Below are 18,559 nucleotides of genomic sequence, written 5' to 3'. Positions count from 1 at the left end.
ACTCCTCTCCGGTAGAAGCCCGGAGAGGAGTGAAAGGGGGGCGGGAAGAGGCTTCGTTTTGGGGGCGTGGCTGATGTCACCAAGCCCCGCCCCCATGACAGGCATCAATTTGCGGGTCCGTGGACGGGTGAGGGGCTAAAATGACATTTCATTTGAGCCCTGCCCCCTCCCCGCGGACCCGCAAAATTCGTAGTTTTAGACCGCGGAGAGAGGGGGAGCAGGGGCTATGACAAAAATGCGGGAGACTTGCCCACCTTCCCGGGGGGCCATTCCGGGAGGGTAGGCAAGTATGGGTAGTATGCCTCCGGGATGTGGTAGTATGCCTCCGGGATGTAGTAGTATGCCTTCGGGATGTGGTAGTATGCTTCCCAGATGTGATAGTATGCCTCCCGGATGTGGCAGTATGCCTCCCGGATGTAGTAATATACCTCCGGGATGCAGTAGTATGCCTCCGGGATATAGTAGTATGTCTCCGGGATGTAGTAGTATGCCTCCGGGATGTGGTAGTATGCTTCCCAGATGTAATAGTATGCCTCCCGGATGTGGCAGTATGCCTCCCGGATGTAGTAATATACCTCCGGGATGTAGTAGTATGCCTCCGGGATATAGTAGTATGTCTCCGGGATGTGGTAGTATGCCTCCGGGATGTGGTAGTATGCCTCCGGGATATAGTAGTATGTCTCCGGGATGTGGTAGTATGCCTCCCGGATGTGGCAGTATGCCTCCCGGATGTGGTAGTATGCCTCCGGGATGTAGTACAGGTTGAGTATTCCTTATCCGAAATGCTCGGGACAACGAGCATTCCGGATAAGGGAATATTCCGTTTTTTGGAATATTTTTTTTTTAGCAATACTTACCTGCCCCTGGTGGGTCCCCGATGGTCCCTCGGCATCCCTGGAGTCCTCCGGCGTCCGCGGCAGGCCACCAGCACCGTCTCCGGCGTCTCCAGCGGTCCCAGGAGTGCTTTGCGCAAGTTCCCAGGCGCGCCGGTGACGTCACCGGCGCGCGCGCGCACTCGCGCAAAGCACTCCTGGGACCGCTGGAGACGCCGGAGAGGATGCTGAAGGCCCGCCGTGGACGCCGGAGGACTTGGTAAGTATTAAAAGAGGGTTAGGAGGGGGGGGGAATTTTTTTTTTTTTTTATTATTCCAAAAAATTCGGATACGGGATGCCCGGATACGGGATACCCGACCTGTAGTATGCCTCCCGGATGTGGCAGTATGCTTCCCAGATGTGGTAGTATGCCTCCCGGATGTGGCAGTATCCCTCCCGGATGTGGTAGTATCGAAAATATAATATATAATGTGATGAAGATCTTCATCACATTATATATATTATATTTTCGATCTTCACCACTCTTAGCTTGCTCATTTCCTCCTGATTTTGTAAATAGGCATGAAATATATATAAATAATTATTTTTATATTTATATATATATATTTTAGAGATTTTTTAAATAATTTTGTGTATGAATTCTTTTCTGTATGTGTACTTTCTGTAAAAATCATACACTTATAGCATGCCCATCTTTCTTTCTGTACCATATCTAGCATTGCCCCTGATGAAGTCGTGTTGACGAAACGCGTGGGAATATTTTCAATAAAAAGATCATTTTCTGAACAAAGTCTTTGTGATATTGTTGAAACATCAAGAACTACATCCCAGATATTGATTGATTGTTGTATCATGTCTGATGTATGCACATGCTAGGTGGCACCATTAGAGTGCCCTCCTGACAACCCCCTTTTTCACCCATGCGATTGTATTGTATATCTCTCACTAACAGGAGAGACGTTTTGGAGTTGCAGCTCGTTACTCTATAAACAAAGAGCAATACCTGGACCATATCTCATATATATATATATAGCACGGGCAGCACGGATGGTGTAATGGTTAGCATTACTGCCTCACAGCGCTGAGGTCATGGGTTCGATCCTCACCATGGCTCTAACTGTGCGGAGTTTGTATATTCTCCCCGTGCTTGCGTGGGTTTACTCCGGGTACTCCGGTTTCCTCCCACAATCCAAAAATATACAGATAGGTTAATTGGCTTCCAACAAAATTCACCCTAGAATGTCTGTGTGTGCGTGTACATGTGGTAAGGAATATAGACTGTAAGCTCCACTGGGGCAGGGACTGATGTGAATGTTAAAATATTCTCTGTAAAGCGCTGCGTAATATGTATGCGCTATATAAGAAACTGTTAATAAATAATAAATAAATAATAAATAAATATAGTCGATCACGGCTGCTGGCGGCACTCAAATGAGGGACTTGTCAATGTGAAGAAAAGAAACTGGAGCCGTGTACAGTTCGTTGCTAGGATTGTGGGAGGAAACTGGAGTACCCGGAGGAAACCCACGCAAGCAGGGGGAGCATATACAAACTCTGCACAGTTAGGGCCATGGTGGGAATGGAACCCATGACCTCAGTGCTGAGATGCCGCAGATAAAGAAGTCTTGGAGAGTAATAAATTAAAGAGATAAACTTCCAACCAGTCAGCTCCTAACTAATTTTTCAAACACATCGTGTTACATGACAGGAGTTAAACATTATCTTTCCCTAAGGTTTAGTATTATCAAAAAAAGTGCTTTACAATCTTCTGTATCTTTGTACTGACTTGCAGTACAGTGGATCGCCACAAAATCACCACAACATAATATACAGCTTTGTCACAAACGCTGCCTTCTAATGTCAATGCCGAGGGTTTACACCACCATTATGTACGTTGCTGAGATCTTTTAGTAGGTCTATCAACTTACGTCCAAAAAAAAGACAAAACTTTTCCAAAGTAATACTTCAAACAAAGTGATCATCTACAATCACTACCTGATCCCTGATAAGACAAATGCTTGTGATAGGCATATGAATATCCTTAAAAAGGACTAAAGGCCCATACACACTGGGCGACTTTGAGCTGAAAGCCACTAAAAACAGACTGTTTGAGCGGCTTTCAGCTCAAAGCCGCCCAAAGCAGCGCTAAGCGGTGAGCGCTGATGCGCGCTGCCGCAACATCGCCGGGAAAGCCGCTCATCTGCTGGTAATTTCAGCAGCTGAGCGGCTTTGAGGACGGCTTTGCATAGCGCTCCATTATGCAACGCCGTACCCCCCCCCTCCATTGGCGCCGGGCAGAGGGAAAGCCGCTCAGTGTGTATGCACTGAGCGGCTTTCGACACAGCGATGATTGGCATCATCGCTGTCCATACACGCTGGGCATAGTCGCCCAGTGTGTATGGACCTTAAGGGTCAAATACTGTTGAGGTTACCAAAAGGTTAGAAAAAGGGGCAGACTAGTTGGGCCAATTGGTTCTTATCTGCCCCTCCCGGTAAACCCGAAATTGTGGCATTTTGGGGGTGGTAAGCATCATCTCCTTTTCGGACTTCTCCCTCAGGGAGTTTATATTTGCAGGCGAGTATCGCCATAGTTTTATTACTATTTGAAATGTTTCAGTTATTGTAAAATGAGAGAAATATTCATCTATTATTGTTAAATTATTTAATACCATTTGGTCGACACAACCTATGGTCGACATGAGGGTTTAAAAAAAAAATCTGTTTTTGAACTTTTTCATCATATACCATCCAATTGGAGTCCGATTGGGAATTGTATATTGTGCTGACTCAATGGTATCGGAGCGAGGAAACTTGGCGAGCGAAGCTGTACCCTAATTTGGGGTCTATCTGCTGAAACCTACAAATTGACACCAAAAAAAAAACTTTAAAAAATGTTGTTGTTATTTTCATGTGTCCATTTCCTTGTTGACCTTTTGCTTGCGTCAACACTTTGTCTATGTCAACGCTTTGCTGTTGACTTAGAAACTGTCGACATTTTGACCTGTTATACCATAACTCAGATTAACAATGGAATCTGAGTGGGTTACAATCCCGGGCCTGTGCATCTAAACAGGCCCATCATCGGAAGAACATTGCGATGGCCAACGTTTTTCAGAATTATTAGATGAATTTGATGATTTTTAGACTCTGGCGCATGCTGTCATTAATCCTGAGGGTGGTCTGTAACAATTGCCTGATGCGTGTGCGTTACTGTCCCCCACAGGCCGGGCTTTGCTACGACTCACAGACAAGAAGCTTGAGAGGATGGGGATCTTCCAGGAGAGTCAGCGGCAATACGTCCTACAGCAGGTTCTCCAGCTCAAAGTCCGGGAGGAGGTCCGAAACCTCCAGTTGCTGACACAAGGTATGAGACCCTTCGCGTGATATGTGTCCAGCGGATATTCCCAGAGTTGTCAGGAAAATAACCAGTTGACATATTAATCTGAAGGAACTTGGCCTTTCAGGACTCGTATTACTTTCTAAAGGTCTCCTCGGGTAGTTTGAAGAAAGCTACGGTAGTTATAAAGAACAATGCATAAATTGGTATGTGGAATTGACCACTTGGCAGGATGAATGTCGTCTTGATCCACAAAATATCGGTGTTCTAACGGTTTAAATGTCAGGCTGCCAAGATGAAAATAGCTTTAAAGACCATATCCAGGAGCCGGGAATGTAGTTATTTGTACTTGTTCTGAGTCCTATTTTCTTTGCGGCTGTATCTTGCTATAAACAAGGCTCCGGAATATACAGGTAGCGACATTGCTGTGATATAGGGTTTCCTGCGGTGTCCTAAACCCAGACTCGGCGTGCCGAAAATCCTATCACTTACCGGTGAAAACGGTGGTGTGTAGCCACCATTATAACCAGATTATGGCTGAGTTGCATTTTATCAAAATATAGGGCCTGATTCAATTCCTTTCGCTTAATAGTGAATCCTGTCTGGGGACCGATGTTGCGGGACTTCGCATGCGTGTCGGCGAAAATACGACCAGCTGTGTGACAATAGCACTCGCCAAAGCGTTCACACAGAGTGGGGAGGGTAAGGTGACATCCCGTGGGAGCGTCCAGCGTTTCCGGGGCGTGCCGACAAAAAAAACAGTGGGTGCACCCAGAAAAATGCTGGATGTCTCCATGAGAAGGCAGGGGGGTCGAAGCCTGCACGGGACGGGCACCTGATGTCACATGATGACCACACCCGCCCAGTATTTGAAGTTCTCCGATGCAAATAAAAAGTCAGTTTAGAGTAGACTGGGGGGGGGGGGGGCATTAGCTCTCCCGGCGGGCAGTGTTTACCTGCTCGCTAAGCAGTGAATGTACTCTGCTTAGCGTGCGGACCTGAATCAGACTCTAAGTGTCTTAGTATGTTTGTCTTTATGATGTTTCCCTGTATAGATTTGTGGCGTTATCAGTGTATTTTCTGGTACTCTATGTGTGTAAAATTATTCTAGGCTACATGTAACGTGACCAAATACAATTAGTTTTTGTTGTGCTGGTTGTTACTTGTGGGATTAACTTTTACTGAAATATGGCAGCGTGTAATGTCAAACTAATCAATCGAAAAACCTTTTTTTTTCAAATGTATTTTAGTCAGAACGCAGGTAATAATAATAAATCTTCATTTGTTTCCTGTTAGACTTGGAGAATTATTGAAGGATTAAAATAATTTTGAAAATGACTGTATATTACCGTATTAATATAGGCGACAACTGTTCGGTGAATCAGGGCAATTGGTTGTGTTATATACTGCACTGATCATAGTGCCAGTGGTCATTAACTACTGTAGGGATACTGCAAAGTTTCTGTTGGGACTATAGTTGGAGTCCCTGTCCTATACATTTTAAACGCCCGGTCTTTGCCAATCCTGAAATGATTTGCAGACCTCAGATGTAGCAGAGTTAAACCCCACTAGAGGGCATTTGATCTATAGATTGTAAGCTTGCGAGCAGGGCCCTCCTACCATTTTGACTGTCTGTAACTACCCATTTTTTTATCCCTATTTCCAATTGTATAAGAAACCGTTAATAATAAAAACAATTAATTTGGGACATGGTTGGGGAAGATTGGGGAGTCACCATACCTGTGAGGGGGATATTTTCTGGGATAACTTAACCTGCAGTTAGCACCTCTGCTGTAGGCGTATCCAATGCTAGTAAAAGTCCTTCCCCTGGGGTACAGCCATGCTTCTGAGTGCACAGCGGCTGGGAGTAGCTTCAGTCTCTGCCATTGGAAGCACTAGGTGCAGTATCATCTATTTAGTCACATCCCAATCACCACTCAGGAGCGCCCAATACTGTACATTCCAGAATCAGTGCGACTCAATCAGTCCTACACCACTGGAACTCAGCATCCCAGCTCTTATCCGCATTGAAGGTGGGTTTGCAAGGGGTATTACATACGCCGCCTCAGCCACCCTCCTAACTGGCCAACTATAATAAGATACCTTTTGCTCAGTCTATTGCTGGTGCGTTTTACATAGGACGCTGCTTAATACGCTCTCAGAAATGCTTAGAAAACCTTAAATTTATACGGTTACACTTGAATTAAAGATAGTACTGAAAGCTAATTAAATATTATTCTAATAGAAAAGCAAAATAGCTGTATTCAGTGGAGTCCGTTATCATAAGCCGCTTACAGCGACAAATGAAACCAATGCACAATGTACAAAGTGCAATTGTGACGCTGGGTATTGGGATAACCGCAAAGGTGGCGCGATAGGTGAAGGTTGACGTAAATCCACGTGTTGCGCTGCCGCATTATTCACTGTTTGTAAACGCACGCAATATATTATCCATCACTGGATATATGAGCTTCCGGGACAAGTTGTGGCTAGTGATGATCTGTCACGCAGTCTACTTGCACACAGGATAAAGCAGATGTGACCTAGGTCTGCACAGCTATACTTATACTTCCCCCACGTGACGGCGGATTCACAGTTTGGTTGAAAGCTGACATGGAAGTGTCAGCTGAGGAGTCGATAAAGTGCACGGGGCCTGAATATTCATTTGCTGATTAACGTGCTGTGAATGGTTTGTGTAACAATACAATGCTGGAACAGATGTTGGCAGATTTAGGTGTTAGTGTTCGATGAGAAGTGTCTCGTTGTTGGATAGGATCCAGTGCGGTTGTGATCTGTATTTGGGACTGAAGTAGCAAAATTGCACTGTAAATCTGGGCCGTTAAATCGTTATGCTAAACGCACAATGTGACCAGAATACTGATACCTCCGCAGGAAGCTGCTGGTGCAGTTTTATACTTAGAACCAGTGTTCTTAATGGGGTTAACCCATTCCTGATCATTTGTGTTTACTCATCAAAAATGGGATAAGTTATAGGATTTTACGAGCCAATTTGTAATTGCCATTAAGTGTGGTCTTAAAGTGTACTTGGACAACACTGTGGTTAGTCTTCGGCGCAGGTACCCCGGGGACGATATTAAACGTGTCTGTCTTTGTGATGATAGTTCAAAAAATATTGTCCAGCTGTGTGATGAATGATTAAAAGTTCATTTATTATTCCAAAAGAATGCAAAGCAGTTGGTATTCCATCTTCCCATGCATGACGCGTTTCACCCATCACAGCCAATTTCATCAGATGTACTTTGAATGATGGGTTTGGGCAAGTGATGACCCTGTGTGATTTTGTGTTGAATACATTGAGATCGTATACGAGTGACATGACATGCTGACGTCAGTATCTGCAGGTATTTTAGCTCTAAGGGTATACTGAATTCCCCTAATCTCTTGGAGGGCATACATTATGGTGTGGATCACATTGTGGATAGACAATATTCAACCTACTGTACCAATTTACTAAGATAAGAGTTACATACTCTCCAGCAGGCTCATGAGTTTCAGGGAGTTCACCTGCGTGCCAAAGAGAGTGGATGAGCCTCTATGATCCCAGTGAATTGCAGTGAAATGCGTTAGAAAGTCCTGGCCTACAACGGCTCGATGAAGCAAATTAAAGATGCGGGCTATAATGGCAAAAGTTGCATTGTCGGTAGCCTTAAACTTTTTCCTTTGACCATCCCTTGATTGCTAAAGTAAAGTAGCAAGTATATATCTAGTTTCGGAGCATTATATCTTACAGTATGCAATGTTACTAGATCCTAGTGAAATGCTTTAGCACATGGTTACTATGCGTACAGTAGGTGACAAGTGCACTTTACATTTATTGATTCTAGAATTAGTATCTTAAAGATTTGGTGATCCAGGAAGATACAAGCTGAAGGTTTGATGTCGATCTAAAGGTGTTCAGGAGAATATCTCCAGGTGGTGTTTGCGGGGTGGTGGTAGTGTTGAGGATTTTGAAGATGAGGGTAAGAGATACATGGGTGGGTGGAATGACAGATAGGGTGAAATTGCCATTGTCGAGATGGTAGATAAATCCAGAACGGATATACAGAAGAGATAAAAGTTTGGTTGCTAATGTGTAATAAGACAATTCCAAAAACTTAAAGAAGTTGTCGGTGTACGAACTGTGAGACAATTGGTCAAATCCGCTTGGCCATTCATCATGTTCTCTTCTATGGGGTGGAAGTGTGCATTTAATGAGGCATCTACGTGGATTGGGGCTTGCTTTTATTACATTAAGTTGTCCAAGAGCTTTGCTTGTCTTCATGAAAACTGGGGCATGTGGTGGACCAAAAAATGATCTACCACCATTCCTTCATCAAATTGTTGGCTCTTGATTTGGGATTGATGGTGGAACAGAGGCGGCCATGTCGCTATGTTGGGGTAGACTGGCTAACAAGCATACTGTTGAAATCCTTGTTGGGCCTTGCTGTCTGGGGGCCCCACCACCTCCTCTAAGGGTGAGTAACTTGGTGGAGCAGAATCATGGATCAACCTGGATGCTTGGTTCAATTCTATTTACATTAAACCAAGATTAACCCTGCTGCCAAATGGGTGGTCCTTCATATTATCTCTAATGGTTGGCCTGTTCCCTCTGTGGTGGCTAGCTTCACCCTATATCACTGCATTCTCTGGTTGTCTGTCACAGTGTCAATATGGCCCCATCAAGGCGCCATCTAGGCGTGTCCCCTGTACACTGAAACACACATTCATTGCTACGTGCACCACTGGCAAGTGTGTGCGGTACCTATTTACTGCCAGTCAGTGGGATAAAGCGTCTGCAGTCGGATTAATGAGACCGAGCACTCAAATCAAGGCACAAATTTCGGACAGGTGGGATGTACGAACACCACTTTAGCTATGTCTGGCGATGTCCGTTTCTTTACAGTTTATAATCTGATTTTGAATAAGTGTCAGGTTCTCTCTCTCTCTCTGACAGGTTACTAATTTCTAAACTACAATATAAAGCTTTCTCCCTGTAATAGCGCAGCATTGACATCTTTCAAAATGCTTTCAAAATTCCCCCCTGTCCATTTCTCTGTAGTCTGCGCCTTTCCATTTATTATATTCTTTTTGTTGGTCTCTGTTACATTTTACCTTTCTAGTTAAATGGACGATATGTCTGCATTTAAGAATGATTACCGTAGACTGGATAAATAAGACTTTCTTTGTAATTGATGTCTAATGCTTTGAAAATGTAGGAGCATTGTACTGGCGATACAAAAGCACTTGAACATGTATGCAACTTTTTTTTTTTTCTTTTTAAATTAGGCCTTTGTTGATTGCAATATATTTCCAGACTTGCAATGTGCTAAATTGTATAGCTTTTTTGCTATTTATTTGATTGTATTGTACTCTTTACCTGGTTTCCCAGAACCTCTTTCTTTATTTTAGAGACACAGAGGACCGACACTGGAGGTGCTGGAGAATAGCGTACACTCATGGTCCATGGAACACGGAGCCGTCAGATCGAGAGCGGCTCTAGGATTAACTTAATTGTCACACTCACATTTATAACTTTGTCAAGGCGATAACAATTAAAGCCTCACAGGTTACAGTTCACTCTGTGTTGCAACGGATTGTAGGATCTACCCAAATAATATCTCTTCCACCCCACTTGCATGAACCCCAAGAGCTTACTCTCACTTGACATCCCTGAAAAGAATCCCTGGATTGCTATGGAGTCAGTGCTTGCGTTTTGTCCCTCGCCTCTTTGTGCTTGCAGCATATAATTCTTGTTGATTTATGGCCTCTGATTTCCGCCCACAAGCGCTCATTGTATTTTTTATTTTATTTTTTTTGCCAAACTCCTATTTTCTTTTGGCGCTCCTAACCGGCGATAAATTGATTTTCTTTTTATTTCAGTTTTTTTTTTCCTTTTATCAAACAGTATGAGGTTATTTGTAGAGTCAAACTAATAAAGAACATTTCTAGAGCTCACCTAATGTGCAACATAAAATGTTATTTGTTTCTTTATTTTTGCGGTTTATGACTGAGGTTAATTATTTGCTATATAAGTAGGCTTTTGTGCGATACCGTAGAGCCGCGTGTTTTATGACGGCTGTCTGATAGCTTACCGGTTGGAGTTAAAGACAAAGGTGTTGGCGCGCGGATAATCATCAGAACACGGGAAGACAGCAATGAAATAGGGTAATATAACAAAATACATAATATATTGTGGGCTGCACAAAAACATAACTCTTGTTCTTCTTTGCGCTCATTAGAGACAGTGAGATGCATATTATATTCTAAGGCTCATTTATACCATTCCTTTTCCATTTATCTATCTGACATATTTAGGTGATTTAAGTTATCCGCAGAACATACACTGTAAAGATTAAAGATTGTGAAAACACAATCTGCGTACTCTCCCAGGAATCGCTGGGAACTTCCCAAAAAATTGGGTGGTCCTCCTGGAAGAGTGGGCAAGTCTCCCAATTTAACGCTTTACAACCACAGTCCCCCCGCAGCCAACACAACCGCCACTACAAGTTTTCCTTTCACACTGCACAAATAACCTGGGTCCGATCCAGGTCATTGTGCGGTGTGAAAGGGCCTTTTGAAAAATCCTGGGTCCAGCAACCCAGCAATCTGACCCAGGTGAAAAGAAGGGTTTTACCTGGTTACACTAGATGGAGGAGGCAGCGTCAGCTCCAAGCGCTGACTCCTCCCCTGCCCCGATGACACGCCGCCGCCCCGCCCCCAGATAATGTCAGCGGCAGGTCGCTATGGGAAGTTTTATCTTGCAAATGCAGGGTCGCTCCCAGGATGGACCCGTGTCCAAATCCCTGGTGCAAATCAGCAGGTTCACTGATTCTCCTTGCCGGGTGCTCTTAAAGTTATAATTTACTGCTTGCGGTGGAAGCTGGGTAGGGCTTAGGCCTTAAAGCTTACATTTATGTACAGTAAGTGCCAGCTCAAATTTCTAACTTACAACCCTATGCCCCAGTGTCCCCCAGTGTCTTATTCCGAGAAAATGATTCAACAGTAAGTGACCAAAAATCCTCTTATATATACTGAGATCTTTGTAGGGTAATTTTGAATACACTTTCCAATGCTTTACATGTGGAAGCTGCAACCGGCATTGACTCCTTGATATATAACGTGATCCTTATCTCTGGCAAGAATCACCCATTTTCTCCCTTTAATAACCTGAGCTGGGAGCACAGTTACAGACAGATCTGCATTCCTGGAATCCCGTATTACGTTATCTGTCCCTGACTGTGCAGTAAATAGGTGTAAAGTGCTGCAAGTTTCATTATATCGGCAAAAGCCTGTTACAGGGCGTAGGGCTCAAACCGCCCGCCCGGACTTAGCACCGCCCGCCAGCCAATCATGGTCCGGCATGGGGGTGTTCCAGGACCATGATTGGCTGGCGGGTCTGGGGGCGGAGCTACGGATGTAAACAAACCCGCCAGGCTTGCTGGGACTTGTAGTGCCACAGCAATACACAATAGTTTTCTATTTTTTTTTTTTCACTATAATCCACTGGATGGCCACCGCCGAGGGGCATCGGGGACAGCCCCGGGCTTCAGCATGGGCAGGTAAGTTCTGGAGGGGGATGCCCCTTCTTTGGCGGGGTCCCCACTTCCCCAGGACCCCTGCCCATGCTGACTGGTCAGAGGGAGAATGCTTTGGCCAGGGGGACTTGTATAAAAAGTCTCCCCCCGGCTGTGGCATTACCCTGCTGGCTGGTTGGGCCCGATGCTGGTTTCTTGAAATACGGGGGACCCCTACTCATTTTGTCCCCCATATTTTGGGAAACAGGACCGGCCCTTGAGTCTGGTGCTGGTTTAATAAAATCCTGGGTACCCCTATTTGTTTTTCTCCTTGATTTTATGAAAACAGGACCGTCTCTTTAAGCCCGGGGACGATTATGCTCGGGGGGCAGGGCCGGGTCAAGCCTCCCCCCGCCCCAGGCAAATCCCCCGCCCGCCCGCTCGGCGCCCGCTGCTGGGGAGATTTCAGTGGGCAGCAGACGATACTGCACCACAGGGTGGGGGTGCGGGCGACACTGTGGCGTGCGCAGACAAACCCCGTGTCCAGGGGGGTAGAGAGGGAAGCTACGCTACCTTTCTCCCCTGCTCCCAGTCCCCGCTGCAGGGGAAATTTCAGCGGATTGCGGGCGGGGGCTGCGGACGATACTGCACCACAGGGTGGGGGTGTGGGCAACACTGCGGCGTGCGCCCGCAACCACCGTGTCCAGGGGGGGGGGAGAGGGAAGCTACGCTTCCTTTCTCACCTGCTCCCAGTCCCCGCGGCGCATCCTGGTTTCCATGGTATGGGCACCTCTATGGTACCTCTCCTCCTCGCGGCTCAGTACCGCCCTCCAGTGGCCTTGACCTGCCTAGTGGTGGCGCCGGCCCTGTCAGGGGGGGGACCCTACGCCATTTTTTTTAAACTTTTTTGTTTAAACCCTTTTTTTACACCAGAACCATGCACAGATCACAATTATCTGTGCAAGGTTCAGACAAATTCGCCAGTCAGAACCTGGTCTATTTGTTTTGCGATTTTTACTAACCTTTACTAAAAATCGAATCCCATTAAATTGCCTATTTGTATACTTTTTAATGGGAAAATAAATGAATTTTTAGTGTGACTACAAATTGCACCTTTAAAATGTGAGAATTTGCGGCAAAAAGTGCCACAATCAGCTTCCTATAAAATGTGCCATTTTTGGAAAATGACCCAAAATGGCCGTTTTTGTGAAAAAATCGCAATAACAAAAAATCGCACCCTATTAAATGTCACCTGTACTTTTTGTTTTAGTATATTTCAACGATTACTTCATTTTTTTTATGAAGAGGCACGGCTGTACACCGGAGGAAAGGCTGGGACCAGCATTAGCACACAGTGACAGACACAGGCTGTACACCGGAGGAAGGGCTGATACCAGCATTAGCGCACATACAAAGCAGGTTCAAATAATTTCTCACTGGCAGGTCACAGAGGGCAGGATGTATCAATATACATCGCCGCCCCTCGCTGCCCGGCCACCGCGATGCCAGCACATACAGTATGTTCTAACATATGTGGTTTGGCATTGCGGTGCGGTGACGGAGACCCCTTGCGATACCTGTATTGTGGTTTGCGGGGGTCTCCATCACTGGGGGAAGGGCCGATACCGGCATTAGCGCACAGTCACAGATGCATGGCTGTACACCGGGGGAAGGGCCGATACCAGCATTAGCGCACAGTCACAGATGCATGGCTGTACACTGGGGGTAGGGCTTATACCGGCATTAGCACACAGTCACAGACGCACGGCTGTACACCGGGGGAAGGGCTGATACCGGCATAACGCACTGTCACAGACGCATGGCTGTACACCGGGGGAAGGGCTGATACTGGCATTAGCACACAGTCACAGACACACGGCTGTACACCGGGGGAAGGGCTGATGCCGGCATTAGCACACAGTCACAGACACACGGCTGTACACCGGGGGAAGGGCTGATACCAGCATTAGCACACAGTCACAGACGCACGGCTGTACACCGGGGGAAGGGCTGATACCGGCATTAGCGCACAGTCACAGACACACGGCTGTACACCGGGGGAAGGGCTGATGCCGGCATTAGCACACAGTCACAGACACACGGCTGTACACCGGGGGAAGGGCTGATACCGGCATTAGCACACAGTCACAGACGCACGGCTGTACACCGGGGGAAGGGCTGATACCGACATTAGCTCATAGTCACAGACGCTCGGCTGTACACTATGGGAAGGGTTGATACCAGCATTAGCACACAGTCACAGACGCACGGCCGTACACCGGAGGAAGGGTTGATACCGGCATTAGCACACAATCACAGACGCACGGATGTACACCAGGGGAAGGGCTGATACCAGCATTAGCACACAGTCACAGACACACGGCTGTACACCAGGGGAAGAGGTGATACCGGCATTAGTGCACAGTCACAGACGCACGGCTATACAGCAGAGGAAGGGCTGATACCGGCATTAGCTCATAGTCACAGACGCACGGCTGTACACCGGAAGAAGGGTTGATACCGGCATTAGCACACAGTCAAAGACGCACGGCTGTACACCGGGGGAAGGGCTGATACCGGCATTAGCGCACAGTCACAGACGCACGGCTGTACACCTGGGGAAGGGCTGATGCCGGCATTAGCACACAGTCACAGACACACGGCTGTACACCGGGGGAAGGGCTGATGCCGGCATTAGCACACAGTCACAGACACACGGCTGTACACTGGAGGAAGGGCTGATACCGGCATTAGCTCATAGTCACAGACACACGGCTGTACACCTGGGGAAGGGCTGATACCGGCATTAGCACACAGTCACAGACGCACGGCTGTACACCTGGGGAAGGGTTGATACCAGCATTAACACACAGTCACAGACGCACAGCTGTACACCGGGGGAAGGGCTGATACCGGCATTAGCACACAGTCACAGACGCACTGCTGTACACCGGGGGGGGGGAGGGCTGATACCGGCAATAGCACACAGTCACAGACGCCCGGCTGTACACCAGGGGAAGGGCTGATACCAGCATTAGCACACAGACACACGGCTGTACACCAGGGGAAGGGGTGATACCGGCATTAGTGCACAGTCCTAGATGCACGGCTATACAGCAGGGGAAGGGCTGATACCGGCATTAGCTCATAGTCACAGACGCACGGCTGTACACCGGAGGAAGGGTTGATACCGGCATTAGCACACAGTCACAGACACACGGCTGTACACCGGGGGAAGGGCTGATACCGGCATTAGCACACAGTCACAGACGCACGGCTGTACACCTGGGGAAGGGTTGATACCGGCATTAGCTCACAGTCACAGACACACGGCTGTACACCGGGGGAAGGGCTGATACTGGCATTAGCACACAGTCACAGACGCATGGCTGTACACCTGGGGAAGGGTTGATACCGGCATTAGCGCACAGTCACAGACACACGGCTGTACACCAGGGGAAGTGCTGATATCGGCATTAGCGCACAGTCACAGACACACGGCTGTACACCAGGGGAAGGACTGATAACGGCATTAGCGCACAGTCACAGACACACGGCTGTACACCGGGGGAAGGGCTGATACCAGCATTAGCACACAGTCACAGACACACGGCTGTACACCGGGGGAAGGGCTGATACCAGCATTAGCACACAGTCACAGACACACGGCTGTACACCTGGGGAAGGGCTGGTACCGGCATTAGCGCACAGTCACAGACACTCGGCTGTACACTGGAGGAAGGGTTGATACCGGCATTAACACACAGTCACAGACGCACGGCTGTACACCGGGGGAAGGGCTGATACCGGCATTAACACACAGTCACAGACGCACGGCTGTACACCGGGGGAAGGGCTGATACCGGCATTAGCACACAGTCACAGACGCACTGCTGTACACCGGGGGGAAGGGCTGATACCGGCAATAGCTCATAGTCACAGACGCACAGCTGTACACTGGGGAAGGGTTGATACCGGCATTAGCACACAGTCACAGACGCACGGCTGTACACCGGAGGAAGGGTTGATACCGGCATTAGCACACAGTCACAGACGCACGGCTGTACACCAGGGGAAGGGCTGATACCGGCATTAGCACACAGACACACGGCTGTACACCAGGGGAAGGGGTGATACCGGCATTAGTGCACAGTCCCAGACGCACGGCTATACAGCAGAGGAAGGGTTGATACCGGCATTAGCTCATAGTCACAGACGCACGGCTGTACACCGGAGGAAGGGTTGATACCGGCATTAGCACACAGTCACAGACACACGGCTGTACACCGGGGGAAGGGCTGGTACCGGCATTAGCTCATAGTCACAGACACACGGCTGTACACCGGGGGAAGGTCTGATACCGGCATTAGCACACTGTCACAGACACACGGCTGTACACCTGGGGAAGGTCTGATACCGGCATTAGCACACTGTCACAAACACACGACTGTACACCAGGGGAAGGACTGATAACGGCATTAGCGCACAGTCACAGACACACGGCTGTACACCGGGGGAAGGGCTGGTACCGGCATTAGCTCATAGTCACAGACACACGGCTGTACACCGGGGGAAGGTCTGATACCGGCATTAGCACACTGTCACAAACACACGACTGTACACCAGGGGAAGGACTGATAACGGCATTAGCGCACAGTCACAGACACACGGCTGTACACCGGGGGAAGGGCTGATACCAGCATTAGCACACAGTCACAGACACACGGCTGTACACCGGGGGAAGGGCTGATACCAGCATTAGCACACAGTCACAGACACACGGCTGTACACCTGGGGAAGGGCTGGTACCGGCATTAGCGCACAGTCACAGACACTCGGCTGTACACTGGAGGAAGGGTTGATACCGGCATTAGCGCACAGTCACAGACGCACAGCTGTACACCGGCATTAGCACACAGTCACAGAAGCATGGCTGTACACCGGGGGAAGGGCTGTTAGCGGCATTAGCACACAGACACATGGCTGTACACCGGGGGAAGGGCTGATACCGGCATTAGCACACAGTCACAGACACACGGCTGTACACCCAGGGAAAGGCTAGTACTGGTATTAGCACCTAGGGGGGTCATTTTGATTGACTCAGTAAACTGCAAAGCTCACAGCTTACCGAGTCCCTGTGACATCGCCCTGGCTAATACCCCCCACCACCACCGCCGTCGTATCCCCTTCAGGATGTGTTAGGAAGACACATGATCTCGCATGTGCCAGCATCAGGAGAAAGGGCAGATACCAACATTAGGGTAATGTCACAGACGCGACTAGAGTAAAATACACTGATATAACGACAGCAGGACTCGGCTATAAGTGCAGTTATACACAGAGAGACGAATGCACAGAGTAAGAATCCTGCTGGGCGCAGCTAACTGATGTTCAGCAAACAGGTCAATCCTGCCTCCATCCATCCTGCGGCCAAGCACGACGACAGCCATTAATTCCCCTGTTTTTGGATTTGTCCTCCTTGTACGGCGACGGACTCATACCAGCGCAGCCTGTAAGGAACGCATCTCTCTCCCGTCATGTTTCTTCCTGTCACTACTCGGCTCAATTGATAAAAATGACCAAAAGAGCTGCGGACCGGCTTTCCGTCAGAGACAGAACGCATTATCTGAAACACTCTCTTCCTTCGGTTGTTGTGTCACACTATTTGTCATCTGTCTATCTCCGTGGCGACGTCCGTTTGCATTTACATCGCAGAAATCCCATTTATCACTCTTGCATCAAATTTAAACTTTAGTGACAGATTGATCCAATATTTTTTCTTTTGAATTATTACCCTTCCGAAAAAATTTTTTTTATGTCTATTCTGTCCCTCCCCCCACCACCAAAACTTTTTTTTACATAAATAGTGGCTGAATGATGCCTGCTGGGAGCTTCCATACTGTCCTCGAAAGGTGTTGTATTAAGCAGTGTCTCCTAAGCTGGCCAGGTTTCCAAGTTATCCCTCCTTGTTCACAGATGGCATAATCAAAGTGACTGAGATACTCATTAAGTCACATGGTTATCCTGAAAACCTGGATTGCTGGATAGCACTATAATAAAGGGCAGGGGCGACTTACGATAGAAGGAGCCTCTTGTGCAGCCTCCTCAGCCGACCCCCCCCCCCTCCCCCTCTGCCAGGAGCAGTAAGGTCTGAATTATCTAGTGCTCAGACCCTACTGCACATGTGTGAACCTCCGCTGCACTGTGGAGTCTGAACACAGACTCCACTGCGCAGTTGCAGATCACTGGAAAAATGGCTGCCGCTCACCATTACAGAAGTATTGCCATGGTACAAGTACCGCTACCATATTTGTTTAATCTGCGTTCCCATACAATTTCAAGGGTTATTATCGCCCTTTGATGTTTGGGCCAAAATTCAATTATTATTTTTTTCAACAATATAACCTTTGATAAGTCTTGCCGGAGGGATGTGTCTAACACCACCAAGGGGTACAGGAGAGGAAAAACGTTGGGAACCGCTGGCCTAGTGCAAGGAATAAAGGGCTTCTGCTGGGGCACTGGCCTAATATAGCTGGACTACAAACCCAGGTCCACAAACAAGGGCAGACTTGCCTATTGCCCAGGGTCCATAATAGGGATCTCTTACTGAAGGAGTAACCTGGGTCTAATGGGCATGTTCAGTATTATGAAGGGAGACACTTTCACTGTTGGGGTTCGCTCTGGGGCACAGGCCCAACAGAGGTCTAATTTCGGTCTAGGGGGATTTATAATTAGGTGGGTAGAGGTCTAAGTATCAGAGGAAGAAGCTGCTGTGATATGCTTTGTACTGTACATCTATTTTGCATTCCACCATAGTCAGCCTCTCTGGTCCTCAGTTCCTGTGCTGCCTATTGCCAGGTCAGCATCTTCTCCC

The 18,559-nt window shown here is 47.7% G+C and overlaps 1 protein-coding gene across 2 annotated transcripts in view; it reads left to right on the top strand.

Moving 5' to 3' along the window:
* Nucleotides 1-18,559, top strand: part of SAMD12 (sterile alpha motif domain containing 12) — a 350,326-nt gene that overhangs the window by 180,612 nt on the left and 151,155 nt on the right. Inside the window, exons 4-5 of one of the 2 annotated variants that reach the window (XM_083186725.1) lie at nt 4,058-4,198; nt 9,581-10,145. In XM_083186725.1, coding sequence (XP_083042851.1) covers nt 4,058-4,198; nt 9,581-9,618 — 179 coding nt within the window. In that variant the 3' untranslated portion in view covers nt 9,619-10,145. Of the gene's footprint in view, nt 1-4,057; nt 4,199-9,580; nt 10,146-18,559 lie in introns of those variants that run through there. The other variant, XM_083186726.1, reaches the window with a different exon arrangement.

Source organism: Crinia signifera, chromosome 5 (genome assembly GCF_055691185.1).
Source record: "Crinia signifera chromosome 5, ASM5569118v1, whole genome shotgun sequence".
In the NCBI taxonomy this organism is placed as follows: domain Eukaryota; kingdom Metazoa; phylum Chordata; class Amphibia; order Anura; family Myobatrachidae; genus Crinia; species Crinia signifera.
This window is presented reverse-complemented; position numbering and strand designations above follow the sequence as displayed.